The following is a 16651-nucleotide window of genomic DNA, read 5'->3' as shown; positions in this document are numbered from 1 at the left end:
CGACACCGGGATGAGCTGCTGCCGCGGGAGCCGCGGCCGTGAGCGGGGACGGGCCTGCCGGGAGCCTGTCGAGAGCTCCTCCCGAGTCAGGCCTTCCCCAAGGGACAAAGACGGCGGGCACACCACAGGGAGCGGGCGCGGCTGAAAACGGGTTTCCCTTTCTTCCCCTCCCTCCTTTCTCTTTTGCCTTCTTTCTCTCTCCCCCGCTCTCCCTCCCCCCTCGCTCCTTTCCTTTCCTCCCTCCCTCCTTTCTTTCCCCTCCCCTTCCCTCCCTCCATTCAGCACCTCCTCGCTTCAGGCGGGGCTGTTGTCCCCACACCCCCTTCAGATCCTGGGAATCTCGTGCTGCTGGCGCTAGGGAGGATCTGAGGCTCTCAAACCACTCCTAGATGTCAGTGACCTCCCTCAGACTGAACTGTGATGGAGGGTGGGATTCAGACAGATATAGTTTTTCACAACTGTTACATAAAATCTCCCCTTCTGCTGACAAACAGGGCTCCACAAGTACCGATCCCTGCCGTCCTCCCCCGGGTTGTCTGGGGGAGCTGCCCCTTCCACGTGTCCTTTGGGACTCGGGTCCAGCCCCACTCGAGCTCTGAGACTCCTCAGCAGAGCGTGGGTGTGGATGCAGAGGAGGCTGCAGGGCAGGGAATTGGGACTGCCAGGGAATTTCACCTCTGTGTCAGTGAAATCCCACCTGTGTGGCACCTGTGCACCGGCTGTGGCTGAGACACAGGGAGTGGCTGAAAGTGCTCAGCTCCTGACTGGGATAAACTGCAACAGGTTGTGATTTATCTGTTGTGTTCTGCTGCAGGGAGAGGCAGAGTGGAAGGATCAGGTCTTGTGATGCTGCTGCTCATGTTGGATTTAATTTTGATGTTTTGTTAGTGTGAGGGTCAACTTTGCACTGTTACAATTCCTAATTCCAGGGGAATTCCAAGGGAAATCTGGTTTGTAAGCTTATTGGCTGTAGTGTAGCACTCTAGGAGTTCATATCTCAATTTCCTTCCTGATTTATTTGTGTTTTAACTGGAAAGTGCCAAGAAAGGCAGAACTACTTTTTACTGTCTCTGAGACTTGAACAGAAAACGATGCAACATCCATCAGATGTGGCATTTGTTGCTTTTCCCCTTCAAACTCGGCGGGACTTTGCTGAGGGGTTGTTTGAGTGATGCAGGGACGTGGCAGAGGCTGCAGGGTGCCCCTCAGCCCCGCTCACCTGGTTGTCTTTGGTGCAGGGAGGAGGCTCTGAGGACGCTGCATAGGAACGCTGGGACGATGGGTCTGGGAGGTGCTGAGCCCGAGGACCCCGCGAGCGGTGAGGCAGCGGCCCCAGGCAAGCACTACGTGTGCGGGTACTGCGCGGCCTTCACCAACATCGCGGTGACCTTCCCCATCCAGAAGGTGCTGTTCCGGCAGCAGCTGTACGGGCTGCGCACGCAGGACGCCGTGCGCCAGCTGCGCCGCGATGGGCTGCGCACGCTCTACCGTGGCATCCTGCCCCCGCTGCTGCAGAAAACCACCACCCTGGCGCTCATGTTCGGCCTCTACGAGGACTTCTCGGCGCTGCTGCTCAGCCACGCGCGCGCCCCAGAGCTGGTGACGCGCAGCGCGGCCGCTGCACTCGCCGGCACCACCGAGGCCGTGCTCACGCCCTTCGAGCGCGTCCAGACGCTGCTCCAGGACTACAAACACCACGATAAGTTCACAAACACTTACCAGGCCTTCAAGGTGCTGAAAGCCTATGGAATGAGGGAGTATTACCGGGGGCTGGTGCCTATTCTGCTGCGAAACGGGCCCAGTAATGTGCTGTTCTTCGGCCTGCGTGGGCCCATCAAGCAGTGTCTGCCTGAGGCGACCTCGCACAGCACCCACCTGGTCAATGACTTCATCTGCGGGGGGCTGCTGGGTGCCATGCTGGGCTTTCTGTTCTTCCCAGTGAATGTGGTAAAGACTCGCATGCAGGCTCAGATTGGTGGGGAGTTTCAGTCCTTCTCTAAAGTGCTTGTGAAGATCTGGCTGGAGCGCGACAGGAAACTGATGCGCCTCTTTAGAGGAGCCCACCTGAACTACCACCGCTCTGTGCTGTCCTGGGGGATCATCAACGCCACCTACGAGTTCCTGCTGAAGCTGCTGTGACCCCCATCCTGCTTGTGGGGCATTGGCACTCACGGTGTGTCTGGGCACACGCCCAGGGAGCAGGGCCTGTGCATGTGACAGGTAATTCCTCCTGGCCTTCCATATTTATGGGGTGAATGGTGATAAATTTAAACCTTGGTGCAATTGTGATGAACTTTTTAAAGTATTCCTTTGCTGGCAGGTGAGTTTACCCATAACGGAGCTCCTAGGCAAATACAAGGTTTAAAAACAAATATCAAAAATACTTGTACCAGTCTGTTATTCAGTATCACTCCCAAAATTCCTTAACTCTCTGTGATGGGATGTGCTCCACTGCCCGCATTTAGAACGTGAGAATCAAGGAGAGGCTGAAGAAAACTGATTCCATTGCCTGATCAACTTCCAAGTCTTGATTCTGGAACTGCTTTTTCAGACCCTTTGGGTCTTCATTGTGTCAAGCTCAAAGGACACAGATGGGGATGACTGAGGTGTAGAGCTCCCAGCTGCACCTCAGGCTGCTTGCAGCAGTGACCATGTCCTCCAGCCGTGGCACTGACCATGTGACCTCAGCCCAAGCTGGATCTCTGTGTGTGTGTGTGCGTGTGTGTGTGCGTGTGCGTGTGTGTGCGTGTGTGTGTGTGCGGGTGTTGTGTGCCGTGTGTGTGTGCGTGTGTGTGTTTGCGTTGTGTGTTGCGTGACAACAAGTGTGTGTGTGTGTGTGTGTGTGTGTGTGTGTGCGTGCGCGCGCCTTCCTGGGAAAAGGGAAAAGTAGAAGGAATGAAACAGCAAACTCACTGAAGCTTTAAAGTGTCCTTCCTTGTAAAAAACCACGGAGTTTGTTCTGCTTAATCTTTTTGTTTGGGGGGTTTCGTTGGGTGGGTTTTTTTGCATTGCTACATTTTTGTTGCCTACAGCTATGGGGCCAGGGAGAAGCTGTCCCTCTTTCCAACACTCACAGAACACTCAGGCTCCTGCAGCTGCTGAAGCACTTCACACATGGCTCTTTGCACTGTGGTGTCTTGTCTTTTCTCAGTTCCTTCTGTGGAATTATGGATCTTGTGATTTTTTACCCAAAACTCAGGGTTCTGCCTGCTTGATGTGTGCTGCTGAAAGTTCTGTCAGACACAGTGGCATAAACAAGGTGAGGTTCCTGGGTTACCTGCTTCAGTTGGAGGTCTGTAGGTGTAGCAGAGATGGAAGCCAAAGACGACCTTGGAAGCAGGGAGGTGGGAAAGTGGAGTGTTTGGAGATGTGTTTCAGGACTTTTGTGGGCAAGTACTGAAAAAGACTGACAGAAATGTGAAAATTGCATGTCTAACAGACGTGAGAGTTGAGAGATAAAAGACTTCAGACCTTAGAAACAAGGACAGAAAAGCAAGCATGACCCTGAGCCAGGTGAGGGTCTCAACAAAAAGCATTTGATTCTCCTGGGGGACTTCCTGTTATTAAACTGTATGTTTATATATATATATATATAAACCAAAAGACTGTGGATGATGCAGAGCAGCAAAGCTTTCAGAAACTGGTCTCATTTTGGTCTTTTTGTAAGTTTTGGAGGGGCTACTGCTTTTCTAAATTACAGTTTTCCATTTGCTAAACTGTCTTCCGATATTGATCCTAATCAGTGTGTTGCAATCATAAACACAGCCCTGAGCTTCACAGCCAGCACAAACACAAGTTCTTGTATCCCAGTGGTGATTATCTGCATCTAAATAAAATGTTTACTGGATATTTGTTACTGGCGGAATCTGATTTTTACCAGTGTGCTGGGTTTTTTTGTAATCACTCCTTGATGGAATAAAAACAAAATCTGCATCCTGTTTCTCTGTGGAAGATGTTCTGTGCTTCTGTAATGTCAGGGAAGCTGAAGTGTCAAGAGAGAGTTTGGCACAAGCCCAAAGCCAGTCAGTGGCTTTCAGCCCCAGCAAAACAGTGCAGACCTGGTCTGAGGCTGAGAGTCCAGTTTTGACTTTTCATACGTCATTTTCAGAAAAACATGATGGAAGAGCACTGAGCTGCGTCTGTGACACACAGGAACTGCAGCACCTAAGCACTAAGAGGGTTTTTTCCTTTCAGTTTTAGGGGGTAGGCAAGAACCAGTGAGCATTACAGAACACAGCTCATAAAATAGATTTTAATTCAGTGAATTATTAAATATTTATTATGCAAGCAAGAGAAACTGTCCACAAATAGTAAGTTACTGTACGGCTGTAAGTACAATACTTTCAGAGCAGTTCTGATACTTCATATATGGTATTAAAAGGCTACAGTTTTTACTATGAAATCTCAGGTATTTCAAAATATTCTACATGCACAATTTGTTTTTGTAGTAAAAACCTTATACTTAATCGAGGATACTTAGTGCTTTAGAAAATGTACCTTTGACTAAGATTGGGAAATGAGAAGTTTCTGTTTCCTGCAGGACAAAAACAGGATGGGCCGTTGGCTTCTTCCTTTCACTCCAATTTTTTATAATCCTGTAAAGTAGATTTTTTAAAAGCTTCCATTTGGCAAGTGTATTTCTGTTTTCTAGGAGTTTCTACGTCCTAAAGCAACAGACCCATGTTCTACCATGTCATAACCTTCTCCACATCAGCGCTACCCAAATCAAAAACACAACACAAACGAACAAACAAAAAACCCCAACAAAATCAACCAAGCCCCACCCCCTCCCCCCAAGCCCCCAGAAAAACCTGATGTTTACATTCTAAATCTGGTAGTAGGCATCGAACTGTCCTTACCCCAAAACTCCAGGAGTGCAAACGAACGTGTGTGTTTGTCTGTATTGCTGTGCTTTCCTTCCTATCCCCATGCTCTGTCTGCCGGTGCTGTGTCTCCCTGGGCTGCCCTGGCTGGCCCTGCACTGGAGCCCGTGGCTGTGCACGCTCTGACACCCCCAAGCACACACCTGAGTGTGGCCACAGGGCCCCAGTGATGGCCTCCCCCTGTCCCCCCCACACTGGGAGACATTCTGGCCATGCACGTGCTGCCACAGCCACAGAATGTGACAGAACCAGCTCCAGCACAGCTCTGGTTCCTCAGACACTGCCAGGTGTGGCCTCCCCACAGATCTGCAGCTGCTAACCAGCTCTGGAGAGGCAGGAATTCTTCCACTGAAGACGTTCTTGAGTACAAAGACAGGCATTTAACAACACACTGCACAGCTAGACAGAGCTCTGTCCCCAGGAGAAATGCTGTGAAATTTAAGTGCTGCAGCACCAGTTTACAAACACCCCTGGTGTGAGCCACCCCCCAGAGGCTGCCAGCGCAGTCCCTCATCTTCCTTGAAAACTCTTCTTCACAGTTTTATACACTTCTCAAGGTTAAGCATTCAACCTTGGAAACACAACTATGATAAACCTTTTTTTTTTTTGACTATTTGGAAATAACTCAAAGCTCATGGACAAAAAACTTCATTGCTTCAGTAAAGTTACTGTAAGAGAACTGAAAATCCTCCCACTACAATGTGACTGCAAGGTGTGCCAGCTGTGAACCACTCAGGAGTGAACTTCACAGGCAAAACGTGGTAAAACTTTCATGGAAAACTTCCGAGTGTTGTTGAAATGGAGTAATCAATCAAATGACCAAAGTCTAAGACTACCTAGTTACTCTAATTCAAACTTATTACAAATGTCATCAGAAGGACAAAGTAACATTTCTACAGCGTACACGTACAGATTCAGTTGTTTTATGCATCTGCTGGACACGCTACAAAAGCATCAAGGTGACCAAACCCCCTCACCAGGTGAGCTGTCGGTCCCAGAGCCGGGTAGGGCCACTCAGCCCACCACAGGTCGTATCAAGGTGTGGTGACATGTGTCACTTTATGGTAACAGTTCTTCATACAGAAAGGTGAGTGTCCAATGCTCAGCACAATACTGGTGTAAAACACAGCGTATCATGAGGTAGAATTAAAAAACACTCAGTGCATATTCACAGGCATAGCATTACAGTCACTAGGGATCCACCAGTCCGAGGAAGTTCCAAGAGGAAAGAACAAAAACAGCCTTGAAAGCAGACAGACAGACCCACCCAAGAAATGCTTCGATTCCACGGGTGGTCCTTCACCTCCAAAACAAACACTGTGCAAGTCCACGAGAACTGTGAAACTCCCTCAAATGTCCCTGTAGTCCCTTCCATGACGTGTAAGAAAACACCAAATAAGGTGAGAAAGCAGCCTGGCAGTGGGAGAGAACTGCCCAGGGAAAAGCCACAGTGGTCTGGGGCAGGACCTGTTTTTTCCCCAGACAGCTTGGCCCATTACAAACTCCTTGTAGCTCCTTCTTTGCATAAAAGTCTTGTATCCCACAGCTGTCCCTGGGTTTCCTGCACACTTCCCTCCCAGGGCATTAACCCACAGCCCAGGGAGCTGACCCTGAGCTGCTCCAACAACCCCAGACCCACGTGCCCAGGTGCAGGCTCAGGCTCACAGGGGCTGGGTGCCAGCAGAAGGGACGTTTGCCCTCAGATTACCAAACACCAAATAACTGAAGGCTTCCTATTACCAAAGAAATTCTCCACAGCAGGAAATTTAAGACTTTTTTCTCTCATAATGCAGAAGAGCCTTAAGTTCAATAATTTCTCCAGCACCACCAGGGTATGCTATGCTGCCTGCACAAATCCAAAGCTACGGGAGGTTCCTCAGGCTTATGCTTCCAGCTCTCTTACCTCCAGAAATGTTGTTTTTATCCCCAAACGTGTTTTGCAAAAGGCTTTGTAAAAGTCAGCTTTGAACAAGTGTGCTCTGTCGAGCCACAGACAGTGAACCTGAACACCAAAAGCTGACAGTCCTTTCAGGTAAAGTTCTGAAGTTCTCTTCTGAACTGAGTGTGTGACTGATCAGTGAAACTTTAGTGAAATACTAAAAAAAACCTGATCTTGGAACACGTAAGCGAAGAGATTATAACTCATGTGGACTGAAATACCTATGCATTTACAAGGTTGGCTCTATTAACTCGGGGGCTGAAACCTGGCATTTGTACTTTGGGTATGATCACAGAATCCACTGAGTTGGAAGGGACCCAAAAGGATCACCCAGTCCAACTCCTGGCCCTGCCCAGGACACCCCAACAATCCCACCCTGTCCCTGAGAGTGTTGTCCAAACACTCCTTGAGCTCTGGCAGCCTTGGGGCCATGACCACTTGTCCAATGCCTGACCACCCTCTTGGGGAAGAACCTTTTCCTAATATCCAACCTAAATCTCCCTGACACAGCTCCAGCCGTTCCCTTGCGTCCTGTCATTGCTCACAGAGAGCAGAGATCAGTACCTGCCCCTCCACTGCCCCTTGGGAGGATGCTGATGGCCCCAGTGAGGCCCCCCCTCAATCTCCTCTAGGCTGAATAAACCAAGTGCCCTCTGCCCTTCCTCATAAGGTTTCCCCTGCAGACCCTTCACCAGGATGAATGTTACAGTGTTCCACACCTGCTGATAAAGCCTGGTTAGATCCAGACAGATCTCACTGTTGACCGGTTTGCTTATAAACTCCTCCCAGACTGAGAGCACACGTGAAGGAAGGCTCACCTGGTGGTACTATGGACACATCCGAATGAATTCCTCCCACAGCCAGAGTGCAGGCAAGGTGTGGAAAAACAGCCAGCTGGGAAACACCCCAACATCAGCAGAAAGCCACAGTGTTTCAGATGCGGGATGATGTGGAAAACTCCCTACAACAGAAACCCAGCAGTGGAGGAGCCAGAGCTGCCCCACTGCACGAACCATCAGAGTTCCTCTGGGTCAGGGTCTTCCGCAGTGCTGAGTGAGGGGCTCAAGGGGGGCCTGCCTGCAAGGGGGGGGGGCCTGGGTGAGCTTCAGTGGTCCCTCCCACCCCGAGCCTCTGTGACTCATTTTTCTAGCCAATTACAACCAAATTCATATAGAAATGAAAGTAAAATTTCCTTTTCCTTTTTTTTTTTATGTCAGTAACTGTGTTGCTTATGTAGTCAAGCAGCTGATTATCTACAAATCACCACCAAGTTGCTTCAGCGACAGAGGAGGAAGGAGAGGTCAGGCAGAGTCCAGCTCCTATGGGACAGGAGGCACCCGGGCCCCCTCTGCATTGTCTCAAACAGCCCATTCCAGTTGCACTAAAGGAAATGATCAAGTATCAGGGTACAAACACAGCAGGACAGCAACTCGATGGCACGGGACCAGCAGCAGCAGAACTCCACTGGCTCTAGGACACGGCTGCAGGCTCATGGGTGCAGGAGGAAGATCCGCACGGTGCTGGGTTGGAAAATCCTTCCAGGGCCGTGTTCCAAGACCACAGTAACCGGGATCCCATCCAGAGCAAGAGATTTTGGAGAGAGCTGAAGTACAACCCACGACCATCCAGGCGCAGGCCCCACTGCCGTGCCTAGAACTTGGGCTGGTAGAGGGAGACGCGTCCACTAAGGCACCCCGAGGCGATCTGACAGTGCGTGGGGGAGAACTTGGTGGTGAGCACCACGTCGTTGTGGGAGTATAGGGAGCGGATCTCGCGCAGGGGACTGGCCTCCCGTGGCAGGCAGTCCACCAGCTCCCGGCACTGCGCGTCGAAGCCCAGCAGGCGGATGCCGAAGCCGTGCGGGGACGAGATCATGCGGCCGTCGGGGCTGAAGCAGAGCTCCTTGATGTACCCCCGGCCCACGTTGGCCTCCTCGATGCAGTGCGTCAGCCGCAGGGAGCAGCGCGGGGACACGGGGCGCACCGGGGCTCCTTCCTGGAATTCATAGACACAAGTCCACTAAAGGGAGAGGCAGAGAAAGGGACACTGAAAGAGAAGTAAAGCACTGCAAACACACATTCCCTCCCACCAGCCTGGACAGGTAACGAGCAGTTCATGGCACTGATGCTATTGCTGACCCGCCCTTCAGTGAGCACCAAGAACAGACCAGTGCCTCAGCATCTCCCTCGCTCTGAAAGCTGTCCAGCATCAAAGCTGCTTTTTTAATTAAATGGGTGCTAGATATCATCTTTTCAATCTAGTTTTTATGTGCAAAGAGCAAAGCCTAATCCTTTGGCCAGGCACCTGCTCTAATTTAGTAAATATTTTAAATTAAATCTACAATAAAGCCAAACTCATTCAACTGTAACTTAGAGCTGACCACTGGCATTTTGAAGTCCATTTCCTTGGACTTCAAAAGGAAAGGAACCTAGAAATGAGGGAGAAACCAATTTCTGAAGGAATGTTACAGACAGCTCTACAGCCAGCTTGTTTTTCATGGGACAGGCAGGGATCTTAATTATTTAATCTCAAAAACAGGTCAGTGACTAAGTTTGTATTGTGTTGATTCCATTTCAGCCAAAAGACTAAGTGTTCCTAGCTCTGTCCATTGCATTCTTCTGAACCACCCACAAAAGGAACAATACCAGAGAGAGTAAGGCAGACTCCAGGACTATGGGAAATTATAACTCAGGCAATCAGCAGTACCAACAGACCCAATATAACATTTGCATTTTGGAAAAATCCTGTGCTGTGTAGTGGTTTGGTTGCCACAGAACCAGCTTTAATGATTATAACCACTTTGCTAAGCTTCCACTCAGTCCTCTAAACTTCTGTAAGGGGTTACCATTAAAAAGAGTGGCTTTCTTAAAACAAAAAATCTCAAACAAATACACAGACACCAAAAAAAAAACCCAGCCCAAAGAAAACCGAACCAACCTCGATTTACATCAGCAATCCAACTAACTAAACTGTTTATTATTGGTCAAGTATTACTGTCTATTGTTGATCAATTTGGGGGACCAAAGGCTCCAGCTTGCAGCTGAGCTGTAGCTGGTCTTGTGACTTCATACTTCAAGTAAAAGTTGGAATTGGATTCTGCCAGGAAGATCATTAAAAAAAAAATAATTTTTTTTTTCATAATTTTGGTGCAAAATGACAGAATTTGTAAGCATGACTAACTAATCTATTCACATGAACATTTACCCCCAAACAATGAAATTCCAGTATACCTGTCTGATACATGTAACCCCACATGTTTTCAGGAGGAACACGAGGCTCTGACCGTACCTCCTGGTCGTCGGTGTTGCTGGAGCACCGGAGCAGTGTGGCCCAGCCCTTGGGGTGCAGCTGCAGCGATGTGATGCAGTTCCCACGATCTCTTTCTCCAGGAACCTCTGGTGTCAACACCTCCAAGCTATTCCTGGGTGATCCACCTGGAAGGGGGATCAGCTGTGAGTCTCAGTCCTGCTGCTGAAGTGGGGTCACACCTGTGACAGCTGCACCCGAGTGCCAGGACAGACCCCGCCACTGTGACAGGGTAATTCAGAGGAGTTTCACAACACCTACAGCCAACACAGTCCTCATTTCAAACTGCTCCTTTTTTTGAAATTTGCATGCCAAAACCTGCATAGAACCACCTCACACCAAGAACCACGTCAGAGTCAACCTTTCACACTTCCACTCTTCATTACACTACAGCAAAAGCTGTAGAGTTGGGTTTTTATAGGAACTACTGATTCTCAAACTTGTATGATGTCTTCTCAAAATTCCTTCCAACATTTGCCCAGCTGCATGCAAGCTTGTCTCCCTTGTTCCCCTCACCCACAGGTAGATCACTCCCTATCATTCAGGTAAGCCTCCTCCTTTCATCACTGTTTCAGCATCTCACCATGATGCACATAAAACTTAACATTATACTTTTTTATATTGCAAGGAATTTGCCAAGTATTCATCCATTTGTCAAGTTCACACTGACTCTCTGGAAGTGTATCCCAGTTTTTACCCCCAAAGATCATTTGTTCAGGAAAAAACCACAAGGAAGAGGGAGCACCTCTATGTAACAACAATAATGAACTGACATAATATAAAGCTCTTGTTGCTGTTATCAGATTTCTCGGAAAAAAAAAATGATTAGAACCCCAGGCTTTGGTGTGCAGTGATATTTAATTGGTTTAACAGAAGTCATAGCAACACCATTTTTTTAAAACCATGGAGACAAAAATGCAGTTTTTCACTATCACACTCTGGCCTTTTCTGATACAAGTCAAAGTCCATGATTTGTTTTAATTTATCTTTTTTTGGTGACCTTGTCCTACCTTCTCGCTGGGAGGACCGTGACAAGTGTTTCTCAGAAAGTGGACCCGAGTCATGCTGGTGACAGGGTGAACCCACAGCTCGAGGGCCGGAGGAGCCAGATGACGTTATGTCTGCAAACAGCATCACCGGGTGAGCACCACAGGCACGCCCAGCCCACCTGGGACGCTGCCAAGAGCACCCCACAAAACACCTCTAACACAGGGTTGCCCCAGAGCGCTCCACAACATTCACCTGAGCTTGACGTGGTCCTCCTGGCTCTTAAAATCGGGTAGCTGCCAACCTCTAAGGACTTGTTTAGGTCAAGGTCATGCAAAATCAGGAGGTAACCCGAGGAGGTGGAGATGAGCATTTTGGAACAGTCTGGTGTCAGCCTCATTCGCATGAGAAAGCGGGTGTGAAAGAACTTCTTGTGGGGACATCCATCCTCTGTGCACCTGGACAGCAACACAAGCACAGGGCACGGCCAAGGTCAGCCCTGACTCCAGGCCCTGACATCCTGCACCTGAGGGTCCAAGGTGTGCCCAGCATCCTTGTTCACCCCAAAATCTCTTTCTGGAGCACTGTCTTTATCCTGCTTTTTAATGAAATGGCAGAACTCATGAGTTCATATGGCCACAACGAGGGCAGAACTTTCTCCAAAAGGAAGAACTACATTTTGGCATGTCAGCAAAAATTTGGTCCTTTCAGTCACTGGACCTAATAGATGGGACATCACTACAGAGAGGTGATGCAAGCTCTTGGTAAGGGGTATACACTACTCCCAGTGTTTCAGAACATATTCCAGCCCCCCTTGAGTTTGCACCTTGTACAGAAGAGCCCTGTCCTGGTGTGCTGCAGAAACACCATGGCGCAAACACAGCGTACACATCTGGGTACCTGTTGGTGTCCCAGATGATCACGTTTCCATCGAAGCCCGATGTCACCAACAGCCTCGTGTTGGTGTCGTACTCAATGTTCTTGACCCAGCTGGTGTGGCCATGCAGAGTGCAAACTTTGGTGTTCAGCTTCCTCAAGTCCCAGAGTGCAATTGTTGTGTCGTCGGAGCATGTCGCAAACAGTCGGTTATCCAAAAACCTGGGAACGGCAGGGAAACACTGCAGCTGTTCAGGGCCTTCTCCAAGGCAAATGCTCTTGGGCAAGAATGTAAGCTAGCACAGAGAGTAACAGAATAGCCATACACAAAAAAACCCCAAAACACACAGCAGAATATGTACCAATAAAAGAAGAACTGTCGGGATATGAACCAGTAGTACCTCTGTAGTAGCAAATGAATAAACACACAGAGGCACAGCAAAAGTTTGGTTTAGTTTGGGGTTTTTTAGGCGTTTTGTATGTTAGTGAATCATGTACAAATCACACAAGAGCCAAACCACTGGTGGACAATACCCTCAGACAGAATCCCAGCAGTAACTCCACCCGTTCCCTCTCTGGACAACACTGAGTTCAGTGTGGATGGAGGAGCTGGACTTAGCACAGCTAGGAAGTAAGCCGAATAAACCTAGTCTAGAGGTTACTGAAGCAAATGCAAGGCTTTCCAAAAACACCGAGTGAAGACAAGACCTTGTTTGCGAACACACAAAAGTTGTTTGGTTCACTAAGAAAATCAACAGGCAAAACCACCGCGTTGGCACTACACAATTAAAGCTGAGCACCGTCTGCTCCCACTAGAACTCGGGCCTGCATTTACTTTTAGAAGGACAAAGCATGCTGGTTTATGTTTGGAATTCATGCCCAATGAAAGCATTCAATGAAAAAAAGCCCGACCTGAGGTAAATGGGATAAGACACCCACTCAAAAAACACCCACTAAACATCCTTTATCTCAGAGCTACACCACACAAAAGCAGCAACAACCCTGAAAAATGAACAATAACCAATCACCATGGGAGAAATCCCAAACTCTGGTGTAATAAGCACTTTTGGTGTTTATTACAAGGAATTTCTGCAGTGCTACAGTGGCTGGAGTCCTGCTCATTAACCAGAACAAGGTTTCAGGTAACACTGCAGTAACTGTGTGCAGAACAGAGTTCAGTTCCTCTGTGCCAGACAGACGCACATTTTACTTCAGCTTTCCTGACAGACAACCAGCTGACGTAAAACTTCAGTCTTTTTCGTAAAAAGGACAGCCAACTTGTGAAAAACATTGACTTATCTGAGGAACATGGCACCCCATATCATATCTGTCTCTTTTGAGGGGAAACGCTCAGACTGTTCTGCAGTTTTCTTGAATTTTTTGGTTTGGGTTTAGTTTTTGTTGTTCTGTCGTTGGTTGTTGTTTTGGGTTTTTGGTTTTTTTGGGGGGTTTTTCTTTTTTGCTTTAAGAATTGAAGAGTAGCTGCAATATTATTAGAAGGCACCTTAAATTCACCCCTCAAACTCAATTCACAGACGCAGAACAGTTAAAGAAACTCTGATTTTAAAGGAAAAAATTTGTATGATAAAAGTACTGGATTTAGGCTCCCACTATTTTCTGCCCTGTCCTGAGAGACTGGCAGAGGATTGAAAGCATAATGGCTGAGCTGTGGCAAAACACCCCTCCTGACCTACCTGATGTTGTTTACACAGTCTTCGTGGGCCTCAGAGAGAGTCTTGATGTGCTTTGAGGATATTGGGTCAAAGAGCAGGACTTCGGTCTGTTCACAGGCGACAGTCAGCACCGACCTGAGGGAGTAGAACCTCTGCGTTGGGGGGGTTTGCCCTCTGGCAGGTACCTCTCGTGCTGTGGGTTCCCCTGCCCACACCTTCTGGGTGTTCTGACACTGCAGTAACACCAACTCAAACGCTAATTTGGAATATCTATTTGCCCTTCTGCAAACCCAGAGGGGGCTTTTCACTAAAGCCTTGTAAAACAGATTTGGCAGCACCAGGGGAGCCCTGGCAGCAGCCTGAGCTGGGCACTCGTCAGCGGGGATCGAGGCTGACTGTCCTGGAGAGGGAGGGTCTTTGCTCTGCCCAGGGTCACCAGAGCGGCCTTTGGGCCTGGGGAGCCCCAGGCACACCTGGATGTCGATCCAGGGCACACCTGAATGGGCAGAGGCCCGGGCACACCTGGATGTGGATTTCGGGCACACCTGGATGGGCAAAGCCCCGGGCACACCTGGCCGGGGTTCTCACGCGCACCTACCCGTCGGGCGAGTACTCGAGGTTGAAGACCGCGCCGTGGGTGCGGGTGCTGAGGGACACGGAGTCGGCGGGCTGGATGGCGCCGTACAGCCCGGTCATGGCGCCGAATGTGTCCCGCGCCGGGTCCACGGCGGCGCGCGGCGCAAGCAGCTGCCCGCGCAGCACGGCACAGCCCCCCGGGGCGCGCCGGGCCCCGGGCCCGCAGGATCCGGTGCCCGGGGCTCGGTCCAGCGCGGGGCCCCGGCGCCGGGTCCGGGGGGTCCAGCCCTACTTCCCCGGCCCCGGCCCGGGCTTCCGGCTCCGCGCTCATGGCGGCGGCAGCGCGGCTTCCGCCCCCTGCCGGCGGGGCGGGACACTTGCGCCTGCGCAGCAGCTCCGCCCCTTGCCGCAGGCCCTGCCGCATGCGCAGCTCTGGCTCCCCCTGCCCCATGAGGCCCGCGCCTGCACCGTTCACCGTTGACCGCAGCTGGCCACGTGACGGGGCCGGGCACACCGGCGGGTTTGGAGCCCCCTGAGCGGACCCCCGATCCGAGATCGCTCTGACATGGACCCCCTGATCGGGACCCCGTGACTCGGATCTCTCTGACCCGGGACCTCGGGACCCCCCTGAGCGGGGCCCCCTGACCCGGAGCCCCCCTGGGCTGAGGGTTCCCGGTCCGGGGGCTCCCTCTGGCCCTGAGCCCCTCAGAATTTGAGTCCAACTTTGCAGTTGGGCAGTTATGATCCAGCCGTTGCGTTGTCAGCGTTGTACAAGGCTGAACCCTCTGTTTTGAGGCAGACTGATCACACACGGGTGTTGAGCTGTCGCTGGGCAGTGCTGCCCCTGTCCAGGGCTTCTCAGCCTCCCCTGCCCTGACAGCGAGGCGGGCACGGCCGGGACAGCTGATCCCGGCTGCGTCAGCTTTTATTTATGTCTCCTCTTTGCCTTACCCCAGTTCACACGCTGGCAGTGATGCCATGGGGTGTAGGGGACAGTTTTCCAGGGGGTTACAGCCGTCTGGGGGTGTTGCTGCTCGGGACCAGCCATCGGGCGGTTGGTGCTGAGCAACTGCCTCTGCAGTGGTTTATGCCCGTGCCCGTTCTCATGGCGGCGAGAAAACACCAAAACAGCGCACGCTGGGAACCCCCTGAGCCCGGGCGGGACCGTGCACGAACTCCAGTGCCGCTGCGAGCGGGGCCCCCAGCACGGACTGGCACCGGGCCCGGCGGGAGAGCGGGCACCCGGGCAACCCTCGGCTCTGCCGAGTCCCTTCTGCTCCGGGCCGCCGCTGCCTCGCCGGGGGACGACGGCACCCGCCCGGACCCACCCCCGGCCCCGGAGCGGACCCGCCCTGCTCGCGTGGCCGCCGGCGGCGGGCCAGCGGGCGGCATTGGTGCCTGATACCGACCCGGCGGACACGACCCGGCGGGGGAGATGAATCCGCCGAAGATGACCCCGGCGGGGGAGATGGACCGGCGGTGGCGGCTCCGAGGCGCTGCGGCTTGGCTGCAGATCGCAGCCCCTCGGCCGCGGGGCCGGCGCTCGGGGACCCGGACGGGCGCCGCTCTTCCGTGAGTTCGCGTGTCACCTACTGTGTTTTCGGCGCCGCGCTCGGGTGCCGGACCCGAAGCCCCTCTCCGGCTGCCCCGGCGATTCCCCGCTCCGGTTCCCTGGCCTGCCCCGCCACGTCCCCTGCTCCGGTCCCGGCAGTCCCCGCCTCCCAGTCCCTGGCCGATCCGCCGCTGCCGCGTGCCCGCGATCCCCGCTCCGGTTGCCCGCGGTCCGCTGACCCCTTGTTCCCCCGCAAGAGGAACGCGCTGCGGAAAAGCGCGCGGGCGCGTTGGGAGCGGTCGTCGCCGCCCGGCGCGGGAAGCGGCGGCAGGAGCGGCAGCGCCGGCGGGCCCGCGCTGGCCCTGGGGCGCGGGGGACGGCGCGGCGGGGCGCCTCGGCAGCGGCCCCGCCGGGGCCCGTCGCAGCCCCCGCTCCCCCGCGGATGGGTCGCCGGCCGCCCTTGGCCCGAGCGGCTGCTGCAGAGCGCGGCCGGCGGGCCGCGGCTCTGCCTGGACCTCGGTGTGGCCGGCGGCATGACCGAGAAGGTACGAGGGGGCTACCCGGGGGTTGCTCGGGGGTCCCGGGGATGCTGCACCCCGCGTGTGCCCGTCCCTGCCCCAGGCAGGGCACCGAGAGCCTGGCGGGACCGGCCCCCGGCAGAGCACTGGTGTGTCCCCGATCCCGCTTGGTGCCATCCCGCCCCGTCCGCAGGAGAGCGGCCGCCTGGCCTCGCAGATCCGCCGGCTGTACGGGGCGAACCGCCGCGCCGCCCGCCCCTTCTGGCTGTGCCTGACCGAGTTCGCGGCAGGGACGCCGATCTACGAGCAGTGCCTCCGCATGAACGACGGCTTCGCACGGT

The 16651-nt window shown here is 52.5% G+C and overlaps 2 protein-coding genes across 4 annotated transcripts; one reads left to right on the top strand and one right to left on the bottom strand.

Moving 5' to 3' along the window:
• Positions 1-626: 626 nt before the first annotated feature.
• On the top strand, positions 627-2771 carry SLC25A51 (solute carrier family 25 member 51). Its single transcript, XM_018085898.2, has one exon. It carries the CDS (start codon positions 1108-1110, stop codon positions 2137-2139), a length of 1032 nt encoding a protein of 343 aa, XP_017941387.1. The 5' UTR covers positions 627-1107; the 3' UTR covers positions 2140-2771.
• Positions 2772-4234: 1463 nt separating this feature from the next.
• On the bottom strand, positions 4235-14383 carry DCAF10 (DDB1 and CUL4 associated factor 10). Of its 3 annotated transcripts, XR_003212969.2 has the most exons (8): positions 14263-14379; positions 13686-13799; positions 12016-12213; positions 11371-11573; positions 11139-11249; positions 10111-10256; positions 7641-8841; positions 4235-4595 (listed from the first exon to the last, which is right to left on the bottom strand). XR_003212969.2 is itself a non-coding variant. In XM_008928576.4 (7 exons), the coding sequence occupies exons 1-7, from the start codon at positions 14358-14360 to the stop codon at positions 8473-8475; spliced, it is 1239 nt and encodes a 412-aa protein (XP_008926824.1). In that variant the 5' UTR covers positions 14361-14383; the 3' UTR covers positions 8006-8472. The 3 variants fall into 3 exon arrangements, 2 of the variants coding, with proteins under 2 accessions (XP_008926824.1, XP_025752233.1); XM_008928576.4 differs by lacking the exon at positions 4235-4595 and having other exon boundaries at positions 8006-8841; positions 14263-14383; XM_025896448.1 differs by lacking the exon at positions 4235-4595 and having other exon boundaries at positions 8006-8817.
• Positions 14384-16651: the final 2268 nt, after the last annotated feature.

Source organism: Manacus vitellinus, unplaced genomic scaffold, assembly GCF_001715985.3.
Source record: "Manacus vitellinus isolate BGI_N305 unplaced genomic scaffold, ASM171598v3 scaffold_9_pilon, whole genome shotgun sequence".
In the NCBI taxonomy this organism is placed as follows: Eukaryota; Metazoa; Chordata; class Aves; order Passeriformes; family Pipridae; genus Manacus; species Manacus vitellinus.
This window is presented reverse-complemented; position numbering and strand designations above follow the sequence as displayed.

Coding starts and splice junctions, on each gene's coding strand:
- SLC25A51 (XM_018085898.2), top strand. CDS start 1,108: ATGTGGCATTTGTTGCTTTTCCCCTTCAAACTCGGCGGGACTTTGCTG.
- DCAF10 (XM_008928576.4), bottom strand. CDS start 14,360: ATGACCGGGCTGTACGGCGCCATCCAGCCCGCCGACTCCGTGTCCCTC. Junction 11,574..12,015: donor ATCATCTGGGACACCAACAG/GTACCCAGATGT, acceptor GTTGCTGTCCAG/GTGCACAGAGGATGGATGTC. Junction 10,257..11,138: donor ACGGTCCTCCCAGCGAGAAG/GTAGGACAAGGT, acceptor TCCCCCTTCCAG/GTGGATCACCCAGGAATAGC.